General features: G+C 44.5%; 1 protein-coding gene across 1 annotated transcript in view; it reads right to left on the bottom strand.

Annotated features, from left to right (window-relative positions):
- Positions 1 to 3632: 3632 nt before the first annotated feature.
- baiap3 (BAI1 associated protein 3) overlaps positions 3633 to 14833 on the bottom strand; it is a gene marked incomplete at its 5' end in the record, with an annotated part of 37013 nt that continues 25812 nt past the window's right edge. Inside the window, 13 exons of the mRNA XM_080008826.1 lie at positions 3633 to 3886; positions 6418 to 6623; positions 7458 to 7581; positions 7964 to 8084; positions 8268 to 8351; positions 8467 to 8538; positions 9026 to 9134; positions 9315 to 9394; positions 9535 to 9603; positions 11542 to 11757; positions 13577 to 13672; positions 13759 to 13899; positions 14526 to 14649. Of these exons, the coding sequence (XP_079864952.1) occupies positions 3783 to 3886; positions 6418 to 6623; positions 7458 to 7581; positions 7964 to 8084; positions 8268 to 8351; positions 8467 to 8538; positions 9026 to 9134; positions 9315 to 9394; positions 9535 to 9603; positions 11542 to 11757; positions 13577 to 13672; positions 13759 to 13899; positions 14526 to 14649 (1546 nt within the window). The 3' untranslated portion in view covers positions 3633 to 3782. The remainder of the gene's footprint in view (positions 3887 to 6417; positions 6624 to 7457; positions 7582 to 7963; positions 8085 to 8267; positions 8352 to 8466; positions 8539 to 9025; positions 9135 to 9314; positions 9395 to 9534; positions 9604 to 11541; positions 11758 to 13576; positions 13673 to 13758; positions 13900 to 14525; positions 14650 to 14833) is intronic.

Genomic DNA, 14833 nt, shown 5'->3' with positions numbered 1-14833 from the left:
ACATAGTGAAACCGGTGTAGATCAGTGTTGGTATCTGATCTCCACGGCGGCGACGCTGTAGAATCACAGGGTGTCTTTGATCTCTATGGAGAGGAAGCGAAAGAATGAAAGGTCATTTTGGCCAAGAAAAGAGAGAAAGAGGGGAAAAGAGAGGACAGGAAGTGTGGAAAATGAATTGACGGTTCCGAGGTTTCCGGTAGTCTGGAGAGAGCTGGGTGTACTGGCAGTACAACTTGAGGAGATGTGATGCTGTCATGAGGATTGTTTTCAATTTAATGCTACAATGAAAAAAATTTAGTCACTTACATTTGTATAATCTATATTTCGATATCTAATCCATGCATAAAATCAAAATTTCTTCAGTGTGCTCAGGTAGATTAAGAAATTAAGAGATCTAAATTGCTTAAGATTCAGATTTTAAGGTGAGAAACCCTAAAATATAAAGATTTAACAAATTAAATAATATTTATCCAATGGCTCCAATCCAATATTTTATGTAATATTGCAAATTATTTTTCTTATCATTGTATGACTTTGAAAAATAAAAAGCAAATTGTATATATTAAAATCGACAATATTAATCACTTTACATGCACTCATATAAAGTATCCAAATAAGATGAAAAACAAATCATATTTTAAATACAATTTTTATTCAAGGCCAAGAACATCTCCCAGAGTAATTATCCGATAAACAGCAACACAGTCAGTTACGTTTCAAGGACAAAGAATTCACTCCAACAAGAACAAAGTGAAGACGTTTGGGATCTTTAAGGACACACTGCTCCAGCCCATGGAAATAAACCAAATATATCCATATATCTCAAAGGCAACATTGACAGTGATGGCACAAGGAGCTGTGTCACAAGAGTCAATAATTCACAGTTTGATGTCCTCTGACACCGATTTCCAAAACGTGTCCTTTCACTTTTAAAATTCAACTATTTTTCTTATTTTTTTGTGTTATTATATATCTTCTTTTTCTATTGTATTTTTTTTATTTATTGTTTATTTTTACCATGACAAGAACACTACATCCCCTGACAATACTATCAATGTGCCCGTACATTGATGCCCCACGTCAAATACAAATTTAAAGTATCATAATCTAATTTGTAAAATTATTTTGCAAAATGGCCTCGCTTTGAAAGACTTTCATTAATAGGAAAGTTCAAGCTTATTTTTGCTGACATAAGCAGTTGTTGCCGTCAATCATATTCCAACTATTTGCAATTGTTTAAAAAGTCCAATTTATTTTCGTTCGTTGACTTGCATCGCCTACAAAATCTTGCAAATTCTCTCTCCACTAGCCCAGAAATGTATTAAAATAAAAGCTAGTTTCCTTCTTGGAGTCTTTAACACCTGAAATAACTCTTGGGAGGCACAGGCATTGCTTTGCTCTTCCTCCTCCTCTTCCTCAGCAGGGAAATAACAGAGCATACCACACAAGCAGCTAGAATGAAGTAATACTGATATTAAAATACTGTGAGGCCAAAGTGTTGGGTATTATTTTTTCAAAGACACATATTTTGGAATCAATGTGAAACGGCATTGGAACCGGCCAGTTAATTCACAATGATTTAAGCAACTCCCTATCCTTTCTGAATGTGAAAACAATGAGTCATATTAAAGTGGTAATCCGTCTGTGTTAGATGCATTATGTGGAAGTCCCAAAATTGACGGTTTCATTTCCTGATTTTTCTTTCCTGTTTTGTCACTTGAGGTAGAGGGGATATTTTCGTTTTTTTTATTCGTTCATCCACATCGAAGAGTTTATCGACTTTCACTTTCACTTCTTATGAGTGCCCGATCTTTGCATTCTTGCCGAGAAAGGCAGACCCGCCAACAATGGAACCGCCGACCGCCAATGCCAATGCATTGAATAGCAGTTCCTCAAAAAGTGCAGGCTCAAAAGAAAAGATCAAACATGGGATTTTATTTTTTTCAAACAAGAAAACGTTACGGATTACCACTTTAAGTTAATGGCATTATTAATGCTTCAGTGAAGTCTGCTTTCGTTAAAACTTAAAAGGCTGCTGTAAGTTGATGTTGTTTCGAATAGGACAGCCATATGCCATCGTTTTTCTCTCTTACAGATCTTCCTTCCCTGGCGTATGCTACATCAGCCACAGTGAAGCTTGCTCAGACAGCTCACAGCTGCTAATAAAACCCCAAACTCCATTGCTACTTTTATCTGTTGCTACGTCCACGCTCCATTTTTTTTTTGTGTTTTTTGTTCCTGTGTGCATGAACGTCCCGCCTCAGTTGTGAGATAAAAGACTTCGCTTACAGGTTCTGAGTGTTTCAGTGCTTTGGATTGCTACACAGGCTTGTAATAGGTACAATAACAGTTTGGTGGTGATTTCTGTGGCCGGGCTGTCATCCATTGTGTTTTCCACTGCAGGGCATATTGGAGATTTAGGATATTCCCGTAATATATAACTATGGTTGAAAACCAGGAGCGTAGGATTGAGTTTAGGGGTGTGGGATGTGTGTTTGTGTGTGTGTGTGTGTGTGTGTGTGTGTGTGTGTGTGTGTGTGTGTAGGGGGGTTACTACCCTGAAAACTCCCCACATCTTCTGCCATGTTAACAACTAGGGTGTTTCTCATAGGCCCATAGGCCGCTTTAAAAGAATCAAACTCAGCCCTCAACCTCAACAAAGCACGCCCCAAGGCCGTCTCCACACGAGCCTTTTTTGTTTTTCTAAGTTTGTTTCGCGCCGTTCGTTTCGAAGCGCACTCAAATGTCCCCTTAAAGCCCCTCCAACCGAGCCACGTGTGAAAACACCCTCAAAGACAGTCGGCGGCCATCGGTTCCATCAGAGCGAAGTCGTAGGTGGAACTGACCCTCAGAGCGGTGCTTCCGGGACCGGTACCATGTCCCTCTGCCCCCGACTGCAAAACCCGACGGTTCATTTGTTGCGAATTCGTTATGCGCCGTTAATTTCGAATCGCACGAGTCCAAAATGAAATAGCTCAGGCGAACCAAGTGAGACGGTGGGTGGCGATCGCAGATGGAACTCATTGTCGGATCAATGGTTTGGAACCGGTATGACCCCCCCCCCCCCCCCCCCCCCGCCGTCCCACCCGAAAAACATCCTACGCCCCAGGTTAAAAACACAGTGTGTGCCCAAGCGCAGGTAAAAAAGGCACAAAAATTCCCCTTCTGCCCCAGAAGTGAGAGCAGCCTTAATAGGTTGGGTATATATTGTTTGTCTTGTTTAAATAGGCAGGAAACTAAAATGTGGGCTCCTGTACAATCATAAAGTTAAGGTCTTGGGACACTTGTGGTTCATTCCCTATTAGAACTAATGAGCATTATGAGGTATAGATTTTAAGACTGTAACTTGAACTACCACCATCTGATATGTAGGCTACCTCCACAAAATAAATCTATCATATCAAAGAGAGTACAACAAAGATAACAATAAACCTCTTTACAAAAAAATATAGAGTAGTAACATTTAGTATCAACCATTCATTTAGACTCTCAAATGGAGACTTTTTAAAACCAGAGACACCAGAGAAATGCACAGTGACGGGATGTTGGTTCCTCCAAAACAAAAAAAACAAAAAACCAGCGAGCGGCCGTCTCACCGTTTCCTCGCCCTTTCCTTTCTCGTTTTGGTGTAAAATACCGCACGTACAATAGGATCGGGGGAGAGGGGGGAAAAAAAACAAACAAAAAAAACCTCAAATATTGCCTACGGAGTACGACGGGTACAAAAGCACGTGTCACGAGACGCGGTCGGAGAAGGAACACCGAAAAAACAACGACAGCTGCTACTCCTCCTCCATGGACTTCTCAATCTCCTTCAGCCGGCGGACGAACTCCTGCGCCTCCTTGTCGCCGGTGCGAGCCTCCAGCATCCTCATGATGGGCTTCTCTGGATGGACGGAGGGAAACACAAGATGAGAGCGGCAATCTGACACCTGACAACACAATTATCTGCACTACTCAACTGGCTCGGGCTCAATTGTTTCGAGGCGCACGCGTAAATTGAAAAGCCTTTGCTGACTCCAAACCATCTGGTCTCTTTTTGGGCTTGGGGGGCGGGGGTCTTCCGAGGGAACTGCGGTGACAATAGGGTGGGGTTTTAGCAGGGCTGTCAGAGTTAAAGTGTAACATGCAATAGATTTCTACCGCAATTTAAAAAAAAAAGATAATTTCACACCATTAACGCGTTGTCCTGGTTTGACGGTTTGAACCTTCCCGTCGTTCTAAACCCAAATGTGTTTTATTTTGACTTTCTGTGTTTGAATGACGGAGAAAGCAGCTGCAACCTGCACTCAACTCCTACTTACCCTACCTAACCATAACTCTAACTAACCCCAACCCACTGCCAACTACTACCCGAACCCTACTTAACAAAAATCAGATTAACTCTAACCCACTGCAAACTACAATCCTTATGCTACCTAACCATAACTCTAACTTACCCTAACCCACTGCAAACTACTACCCTAAACTTACCTAACCGTAACTCTAACTAACCCTAACCCACTGCCAACTACTACCTTAACCCTACCTAACCCTAACCCACTACCAACTACTACCCTAACCCTACCTAGACATAACTCTAACTAACCCTAACCCACTGCCAACTACTACCTTAACCCTACCTAACCCTAACCCACTACCAACTACTACCCTAACCCTACCTAGACATAACTCTAACTAACCCGAACCCACTGCCAACTACTACCTGAACCCTACCTAACCCTAACCCACTACCAACTACCCTAACCCTACCTAAACATAACTCTAACTAACCCGAACCCACTGCCAACTACTACCCTAACCTTACCTAACTCTAACCCACTGCCAACTACTACCCTAACCCTACCTTACACTAACTCAAACTAACCCGAACCCACTACCAACTACAACCCTAACCCTACCTAAGCATAACTCTAACCCTAACCCACTGCCAACTACTACCCTAACCCTACCTTACCATAACTCTAACTAACCCGAACCCACTGCCAACTACTACCCTAACCCTACCTAACCCGAACCCACTGCCAACTACTACCCTAACCCTACCTAACCCGAACCCACTGCCAACTACTACCCTAACTCTACCTAACCATAACTCGAACTAACCCCAACCCACTGCCAACTACTACCCTAATCGTACCGAACCATAACTCTAACTAACCCTAACCCACTGTAAACCTATACCCTAACCCTACCTAACCCTACCTCTAACTAACCCGAACCCACTACCAACTTTTACCCAAACCCTACCTAAAAATTACTCTAACTAACCCTAATCCACTGCCAACTACTACCCTAACTCTATCTTACCATAACTCCAACTAACCCGAACCCACTGCCAACTACTACCCTCACTCTACCTAACCATAACTCCAACTAACCCGAACCCACTGCCAACTACAACCCTAACCCTACCTAAACATAACTCTAACTAACCCCAACCCACTACTACACTAACCCTACCTAACCATAACTAAACCTAACCTGCTGCCAACTACTACCCTAACCAGTGCTTAAAGTGGACTGCTACGCACAGCTACACGGTCCCAGCACTTCTGCGTGTTACTCTTTAACGTACCGGACTGTTTTCGTAGCGGCGCTTCTCACAAGCCTCTGGTTCTCTGCTCTGCCCTCTCAAGTGGACGAACCACGAAGACACATTACATTTTAATTATGAGAACGCACGAGCTGCAAGCTCCTCCGCCTCCATCCACGAGTTCCGGCTTAACCCCCCACCCCCCTTGAACATGTGTATAGGTGGAGCACGGCACATATTCTCTGCTGCGCCTCCCCGTTCCCCGTTCCTCCCAACAAAACGATGTATTCATTTTCCTCCGTTTCCTAATTGAATTAAAAAAACAAAAAAAGGACCCGTGCGTCCCGTGCCGCCTCACGGATGGCGACAGGCTCCTTCTGGGAGCTGCAGGTTTGCAGTGCAGCAAAGTTATTATTGTTTGATATATACATTGTGTTTTGTTATTTGATTGTTTTTTTATGTTTTGACAAAGCATGACATGTGAACAGGCTTGTTTGTCTCAGAAACTGGCTAAGCGCATCGCCCTATTTGCCACCATTATGCAATATTGTATTTTATTGTATTTATAATTCCCCTTATTTATAATTCCTCATTGAAATGTTATCCCTGTGCATTTTGTAAACCTTATCTGTTTTATCCTGTTATTGTAAAAACACTGGCTGAAAAAAACTGAAAAGAACTTAGTAATCAAATTAAATCATACTATGGCTACCAAGCGATGCACTACTTTTAAAATAGAAAAATCTTTTTTTAGGCTCAAATTTGAGTCAAGTAAAAAATCTCGATTAACTACGATTAATAGCAGCGGTATCATCCGATTGATCCGGATGAATCATCTTGATGGTTTGACAGCCCCGGCCCTGGCCCGCTGGGGGTCGTACCGCTGGGTTTGTTGCGAGACAGGTGGAGGATGGCGGGCTGGACGCTCTTTCCGGCGGCCGAGGCGTTGGGTCGCCCCGGCCAGCAGAAGTCGCTGAGCGGAGCCACGGCCTCGCCGGCGAAGTCGTTGGTGGAGAGCCAGTCGTAGTCCATCACAGTGAAGGTCAGACAGGCGAAGCGGTGGCGGTACTGCTCAGGACTGACGTGGCTGGGCAGAAAAAAAAGGAAGTAAAACCAGAGGTGGGATAATCGTTCCGCAGTCATTATCTTTCCCTGCACATTTGAGGGGAACTTTAATCCAATGTAAGAAATGCTTCAACGGATAGAATTCTAAGAGTGATATGGAGAAATAGGAATGGCACCTCTTTCACTCCCAACCACCCCGCGAACGCCTGTTTTTGCACTATGTAGCTTATCTATGTAACACTTTCATTGCCGCTGGGTTTGTTTCACTCTCCGACTCCCGCGTGCGAGCAGATCCGCCAGGCCGAGCACATCTGGTTACCTACACCAGGTAGCGGGGGGCCAATCCCCGCGCCCTCTCTCCCCGCAGTCCACGGCTCCCCACGGAGAGGATCCGGGGGAGCCGTGGACTGTGCAGGGGGCGCTGTAACCGAGGTGTACATTATATTTTTGCGTTTGGAACATGGACTGTTATCGAAACGTGCACGGGAAGGTTCAAATTTATCCAGTAAATGAAATTATTGACACCCGGCCGAGTTTTAAGACGATGGTGTAGAAGTGCAATTGCACTCAGAAACTGTAGGGGCACCAAATCCCAAATCCCAAAAGTTACATAGTGCTGCTTTAAGTACAATAACAAAGTACTTTGCTATTTCCCACCACAGTAAAAAAAGACAATTAAATAGTTCATCGCAATTATTTGGGACAGGCAGTTGTCAAATAAGCCATTGACAATACTGTCATTACGAACGGTTAAAAAATATAAAATAGACGAAAAAAACAACAACAACCTTAAAAGTAAATATATACAGTATATATGTTTACAGTGGAGAAGAAAAGGGATTTTATTTTGACTCACAAGTAGAAGAGTTCGTCGAACACCGGGTGCAGCGTCTTGAGTTTGACCTGCGTGCGCTGGCTCTTGGCCATGGGGAAGAGGTGGTGAGGACAGAGCTCCACGATGACGAAGGGATCGCTCAGACCTGAGAGGGAGCAGGGAGGGATCGTTTCTCAACAAATCTAGAGCAATATCTTTTGTGAGTTAGCCGGCACAAATTGATGCTATTGACGGTGCTATTAACGGCCGCCATCCATTTCTTTGCGAATTCGCCCCTTATTCGTTCGCCGGAGTGAAATCTAATTCAAACGAACGAATCGTCCTCAAGTCTTTCATTTTACTATTGGTAGCTGTGATGGTAATTAGTGCAGTTCTATGTGTTTGTGACGTTTTTTGCAATGGTTTTTTAATTACATTGTAAAAAGTCTGCCGCGGCAGAAAAACGGGGGGAAAAAAACAAAACTGGTCGGCACGCTCTCCAGGGCGCTGGCTGACTGGCTGACTGAAGGATATTTAAATATTTTTACCGTTGGCGTCCAGGGCGATGATGTCGGCAGCGTGCAGGATCTCCACCGTCAGCCGCTGCTCCGGAGGGTCGTAGTAGCACTTGACGCTGATTCGGCCAAAGCGGGTGTGTTTCAGGGTTCTCTGTGACATTCAATACAGTCAATATTATCTAACGTGGGGCCCGGGGACCCAACCAGGGGGCCCTTCGTGAGGGTCAGGGGGCGTCCGGCAAATATGATTGCTAAAACTCGGGGTCCTTGATGCAGAAAAAAAGGTTCCACAACAGAGTTAAAAGGAGGAACGTCGACCTGGACCGGACTCTACCTGCACTGAGATCCTCTCCAGGAAGTACTGCTCAATCAGCTCGAAGGAGGAACATTTATTCATCTTCAGCTCCTCTTCCAGGACCTGCGGTGGAGCGTCACGGCAGAGGAGGAGAAACAGGAGGAAGCCAACTTCAATATCGGAGGAAGTCTACCTCATTAGAAAATCACCAAGACGGCGACGACCAGTGTCCGCGCACCTTGTAGTCTCCGTTCTTCATGTCCTCCGTGGTGAGACCGTTCCCCTCGGCGTGGAAAAACTGCAGCAGGGTCTGAAACGGGGGGGGGGGTGGACGTCGTAATGAGAAGATATCGTTTGTGCACGAGATGGACTTCATTCACACGGCGCGTATTTGCCAGAAATCGAATCTTCCTTCTAACACATATATAATGCAACGGCGAACCATTATTTTTCCATGGACTTCCGCCACCTCCCCCGACGACTAGTTAAATTCTCATGAAAATGACCCAAGCGACCCGAGCTTCCCGACATTTGTATTCATGAGTGGACCCTCTAGACCCAGAATACCACCGAGTGACTTTATCAGCATCTGATTAACTCCAATGACGGCGGGTGGGGGAGAAGAAACAACAGCCTAGGATTGACAGCTGAACAATGGAGGACGACAGTGGAGCCCTGAGCACTGAGCCGTGGACAGATTTTCCCCTGCCCTCACGCAAAATAGCAGACCTTGCTGAAATTGGAAAATCAACGGAACCGCACGACGCGATCCATTTAGGTGGTCGGAGAGCGCTGACCTCCACCGTGTACTGGAAGCGGTTGTAGAACTCCACCTGGACGCCGCGGTTCTCGGCCACCGTGTCCAGGATCATTTGCAGGAGAAGCCCCCACATGCTTTGGAGAACCCTGCGACGGCCACACGGAGGAGGAGGAAGAGTCATACCGGGCGTCTCATATCATGGAGAGTAGATAATAGCTGCCTAATTACACGCTTTGCCTTTTTTTTTTCTTTTTTTTTTACATTTCGGAAGGGAGCCCTCGTTCCCTTCTCCGGTCGAAAAAAGAGAGCAAATAAGGAGTAATTACCGAGCCAGATTCTCCTTGACGAGGGAGTCGCTGAGGATCACCATGGTGTCGTGTAGGTACTTCATGAGCGGGGACACGGCCTGCGGCGGCGTCGTGTGAGAGCAGCGTCGTTGAGAAAGGGAGGGAAGATGGAAAGGGTCATTTTTTTTTTTTTTTACTTTTGGTTTGGCTTTCACGCTCCTTGTGCTGAGGTTGCAGCGGGGGGCGGCCGGGGCCTTACGTCGTCGTTGTTGATGGAGTCCGGGGAGAGGCTGATGTGCTGGATGTATCTCCGCAGCTCGGGGACCATCTGCGGGGCACATTCACATTCATGTTCGCGCTGGATGCTGCGTTACATGTTTTGCAAATATATCGACCAGGATTTATTTTTTTTATTGTAGCCGGACCCGCACCAGATATTTGGGTTAAAATACTACCGACGACTGGTTATGTTTACATGCCGCGTCGGCAGACGCGGCATGTCTTACTGATTTATCCATGACAATACAGCATTCTCTCTTTTCTCACACACGCACACGTACACACACGAACACACACACGCACATGTACACATGCACATGTACACATGCACATGTACACACATGTACACGCACACATGTACACACACACACGCGCACGCACGCACACACACACACACACACACACACACACACACAACTGGCCAATTCATACAGGTGTAGGTATCATGCAGCGTCTGCAGAGAACACTCAAAATAAGCTGTAAAATGCGATATCAATCGAAATCCGACTGTCAACATATTTGCTAAATTGAAGATGTAAACTTTCATTCACTGTAACCTTGAACTCGACACGCTCGGCCAACATGATAAAACGCTTAGAGGGAAACGCCTCACCTTATGTAAGTGGCGCCGGCGCGGCATAGTAGGAGACGCCAAATGCAAGTTTTTTATCAGCACAATTTAAAAGGTTATGAATAAAAGACTGTTTTTCTTATGTGCGCCGTGATTGGCTGATTTGCTCAATTATATATATATATATATATATATATATATTTTTTTAATTTAATAATTTTTTTTTTACATTTTTTAAGAACTCCAAAAGGGCAATTGGATTTAATTCCAAAGCATTATTCAGTTATTTCTATCAGTCATTATGGAGGAACTCTGACGGACAAAGCTTCATAACTTGACACTGACTCAGCTCTTCCCTCCTCCTCCTCCTCGCTGCCTTTCTTTCATTAAAAGCTTGAACAGCTCATCTGAAACCCTGCGGTTCCACATCATTTACATGACGTTTCATTTTAATTTCACCAGGGATACATTCAGAGCAGCTCGTCCCCCGCCGGGGGGGGGGGGGGGGGGGATCCGGCGGCCGCACTCACCCAGGAGAACGTTTTCTGAAGGAGAGCCTCGGAATGGCTGTTCCCAATGAGTTTAAAATAATGTCTGGGAATGGGAATATGTCTAAAATCTACATCTTTGTTGTCGAGTGGCTGTAAAATTATTCTGCCCCATTATAACATTAGGAATCTGTAAAAACGTAGAAAATTGATTACATTCAGAACATGACAGGATACGTATCTAGATTAAGATAAGATAAGATAAGATAAGATAAACCTTTATTAGTCCCACACCAGGGAAATTTACATTGTTCCAGCAGCAAATAGGGGACGGCAGAAAATAGAGAGCATATAAAGGTAAGCACTATAAACAATATAAAATATATAGAAAAAAACCCACCATAAATAGGAACCAGAGTAGTTAGTGTATTGCACATATCTTGACACATTGCACATCAGGGATTGCACTTTCTTTCTTTTTTCAACATATAAAAAAAGCTGATCGTAAAACAACATAGATGTTTATACATGGATTTGCTACTTCTAAATGAAAAATATGACGGTCTGGAAGACGCCTTCAGAAAGCAGCTTCATGTAAAAGGATATTTTAAGGGTTTCATTTGTTATTGTCTGTACACTTCTGTAACATAGTAACTACTGATGAACAAAGCCAATTGTTTTAGATGAATTTAGACTGAAGTCCCAACGCTTCCTCAACAAAAGAGCCAAAACCTATGGAATTCCAATTCCTATTTTTTGGTCGCACGTGGTGAGACGAAAGAGGTTGAAGTGCACATTGGAAGTCCTCAACGCTTTACGATAGCGGCCGTTGACTAAAAAGACCAGTCTGTGGTCATTAGATCCTCGCGTCCGAAATACCACCACTGAGACGACGAGCTGGGAGCGTCGCGTTGATATTTCTTTGTACCTTATCGGTGAGCAGGGCGATGAGGCGCTTGGCCTCGCGCTGCAGGTCCAGGTCCACGTTGTAGAGCTGCCCGTTCAGGGCCTTGTAGACCTGCTCCTTGCCCTCGGCCCCGCACGACTCCTCCATGGCCTGCTCCACGCCGGGCCAGTCCAGCGCCCGGGGCAGCCCGCCCAGGAACACGCGCACGTGCTCCGTGTTGTTCAGCGCCACGCACAGCTAGCCGGAAAAACAGAGGAGGAAGCAGGAAGAGGAAGATAACAGGAGCCGGTCCGAGGGGGGGCGGCGGAGCAGAGGACGAGGAGGAGGAGCGAAGGGGAAGGGGGAAGAGGGGAGGGAAGGAGGGGCTGCGGAGAGGCCGAGCGCAGGGACAGGAGCAGGCGTGGGCGGGCGTTTGGGGTTTGATTAAGAACTAATTTCACACGTCAACATTTGCATTAGTGACACTTCATGAACTGCGGGGACCACTCTAATGAACTGGTAAATGAAGGAACGAGGCAACGTAATCAATGCCAAGAGTCCAGTTGTCCATTTGAACCCTTTCACCAAAACCTCAACTGAATGCAGATCTGCAAAGTGCCCCGGACGACTGAAAGAGGCCTTTGCAGATCTGCATTCAGTTGAGGTACGGGTGAAAGGGTTCCACTCCACAAATTGTGTATAGACATTTTGTAAAAAAAAAAAAAAAAATCCAATTCACCCAATATATTATAAGCATTTAAGTCATTAAATACATACAGAGATAAAGTAGCCTAGCAGTTAATTCACTGATTTAAACCATTTGTTTGTTGAACTATATTGTCTTCAAGACGAGGACTAGAGGTGGTGGTCAAACTGACTTACTCAAGCATTTCAATACAAACAGTCTAAATAAAATTCCAAAAAATATAACGTCTCAGTCTTCACATGCAGGCACTGAATTGACATGACTAATGCAATGGGATACGTTTGATCAATTTAATATGTTTATATACGTTTCTAAATTTACATCCATCTAATCCACCTTTGTGAGCAAATTTTCCAGTGATGTTCATTTCTTCTTGGTGCAGATGTATTATATTTTTTATTTCATTTGAAATATTTTGGGCGGGTGGCGCTTCAAGTCCACTCAATCTTAGGGGGGAAGTCTGAATACCACTGAACTACAATTTAGAAAAAAAGGTTTAAAGAAATATATATATACTATATATGTATTTGTTTTTCTAAGTTCTAGTTCAGTGGTATAAGTATGGTATATAAGTAGTATATATATATATATATATATATATATATATATATATATATATATAAATATATATATATATTTATTTATTGTAAATATTGTCCTGACAGCTTGCAATGGGCTTAAAATTAAATCACTTTTCCATTAAAAAATGGGTAAAATCCTATTAAGTAGATAGCATGAAAATATAATTTAAGTCTTTTAGGTGGCTATGACTGTCTTTCCCTCTCTCTCTCTCTCTCTCTCTCTCTCTCTCTCTTTCGCTCTCTCTCTCTTTCTCTCTCTCTCTCTCTCTTTCTCTCTCTCGCACACACACACACACACACACAATCACACACACACACACACACACACACACACACACACACACACACACATACACACACTCACACACCGTATGACAGACAGCTCTGTCTCAGCATGGGAGCTCAGCAAACACCTTATCTCCCTCCATGTGGATTTAATACATTAACACTGCGCTGACATGCTTGGACTGGAACATCACATGCACCCTATTCCAAACATCTGCTCTGCTGCTTCTCCGTACAAATCATCTTTGCCGTCGCTACAATAACGGTTTTGAAAAAAAAATCAAAAAATAATAATAATAAGGGAAAGAAAGGTCAATTAAAGCTGTGAATTTCTACTGAGGTCTTCGTGTTGTCGGGGAGAAAAAGAAAAAAAACAAAACACTGACTGACATTTACTTCCCACGTCATCGTGCAGCTTTACCATCCACCCCCACTGTCCATCATCCATCCATCCCTCCTTCCCCCACCATCCCCCACTGTCCCACCTCCTTCCCACGGGCGCTACCTGCACGGTGAGGCTCTTGTGGTCTCGCCCCAGTTGGTTCCTCTCAATCTTGCGCGTCATCATCTCCGAGAAGCACACGGCTTCGCTGCAGAAGTTCTGCCGGGCGGGAAGGAAGCAGCGAATTAGCCCTCGTTCACTCCCCGTCACACATTCCCGATTCCCCCCCCTGAAGCGGAACTCACGTCGGTCAGGCGGGTGACGAAGATGAAGGCCCCCGCTGAGTCGGGCCAGGCCAGCTGAGACCAGATCTCCCGTACCTGGCTGAAGCAGGCGGTGATCTCCTCCGCCGAGGAGCTGTGTTTGGCCTCATGCACGGGATCCAGCTGTTAAGGTATCAGCACAAACGCTGCGGTTTATTAAAGTGCAAAAAACATCAGATTTTATGCGTTGGGTGGATTACACTTGTCTTGGGTGGATTACAATTATTAAGTCCCGGGATTCCATTCATAACTGCAATTTAATTTTTTTTTTTTCTATATTTGGGTTTACCCTATCATTGCTCTTAGACGGCCGTTTTATTTCCGCGAACGTTTGCCTTCTTCTCATCCATAGATTTTTTTCGTTTTTTCTTGGTCACTTGAGGGGGTCGGGATATTTATTCTTCTTTTTTTGTGGATGTTCACCCATATCAACAGTTTACTGACCACAACTAGCTGCAATGCTTTATACAAGTTCACTGTTTGCGGCCTCGCACTTCTTGGCCGTGCCAGATCTTTGCATCCTTGGTGGGAAAGGCGTGGCGGACCCCACCACCAACCAATGTAAACAGCAGATGGAGGAGCACATGCATAAGATAAATACATTTCATGGCTGTTTCTTATGAAGCTGCCAGCTTAATAAAGAATCAAAGACAGGATTGAAAAAGTAAAAATAATCTTATGGATAACCACTTTAATAAACCAAAACGATAAAATTCCTGTTGGGACAGGCTTGAAAGCATATAATTCACCTTGTCCACGTCCACCGCTCTGCGAATCCTGTCACATGACCTGTCGTGGACAATCTGCAGCCACTTGTGTATGGACGACTTGAACCAGTTATGGAACCCCGTCAAGGCTAACATTTTAGCATCCCTGATGAAGAAGGACCATTCGATCGGATAAAAACAGAGAACAGCATCAGCATTCGCTATTCCAACACACACACACACACATACACACACACACACACACACACACACACACACACACACACACACACACACACACACACGCACGCACAGAGACTCCACGGACTCTTGAAAATGAGAGACGGAGA

The sequence above is a fragment of the Zeus faber genome (assembly GCF_960531495.2).
Source record: "Zeus faber genome assembly, chromosome: 11".
Lineage (NCBI taxonomy): Eukaryota > Metazoa > Chordata > Actinopteri > Zeiformes > Zeidae > Zeus > Zeus faber.
The sequence above is the reverse complement of the archived record's forward strand: the minus strand, read 5'-3'. Positions and strand labels throughout refer to the sequence as shown.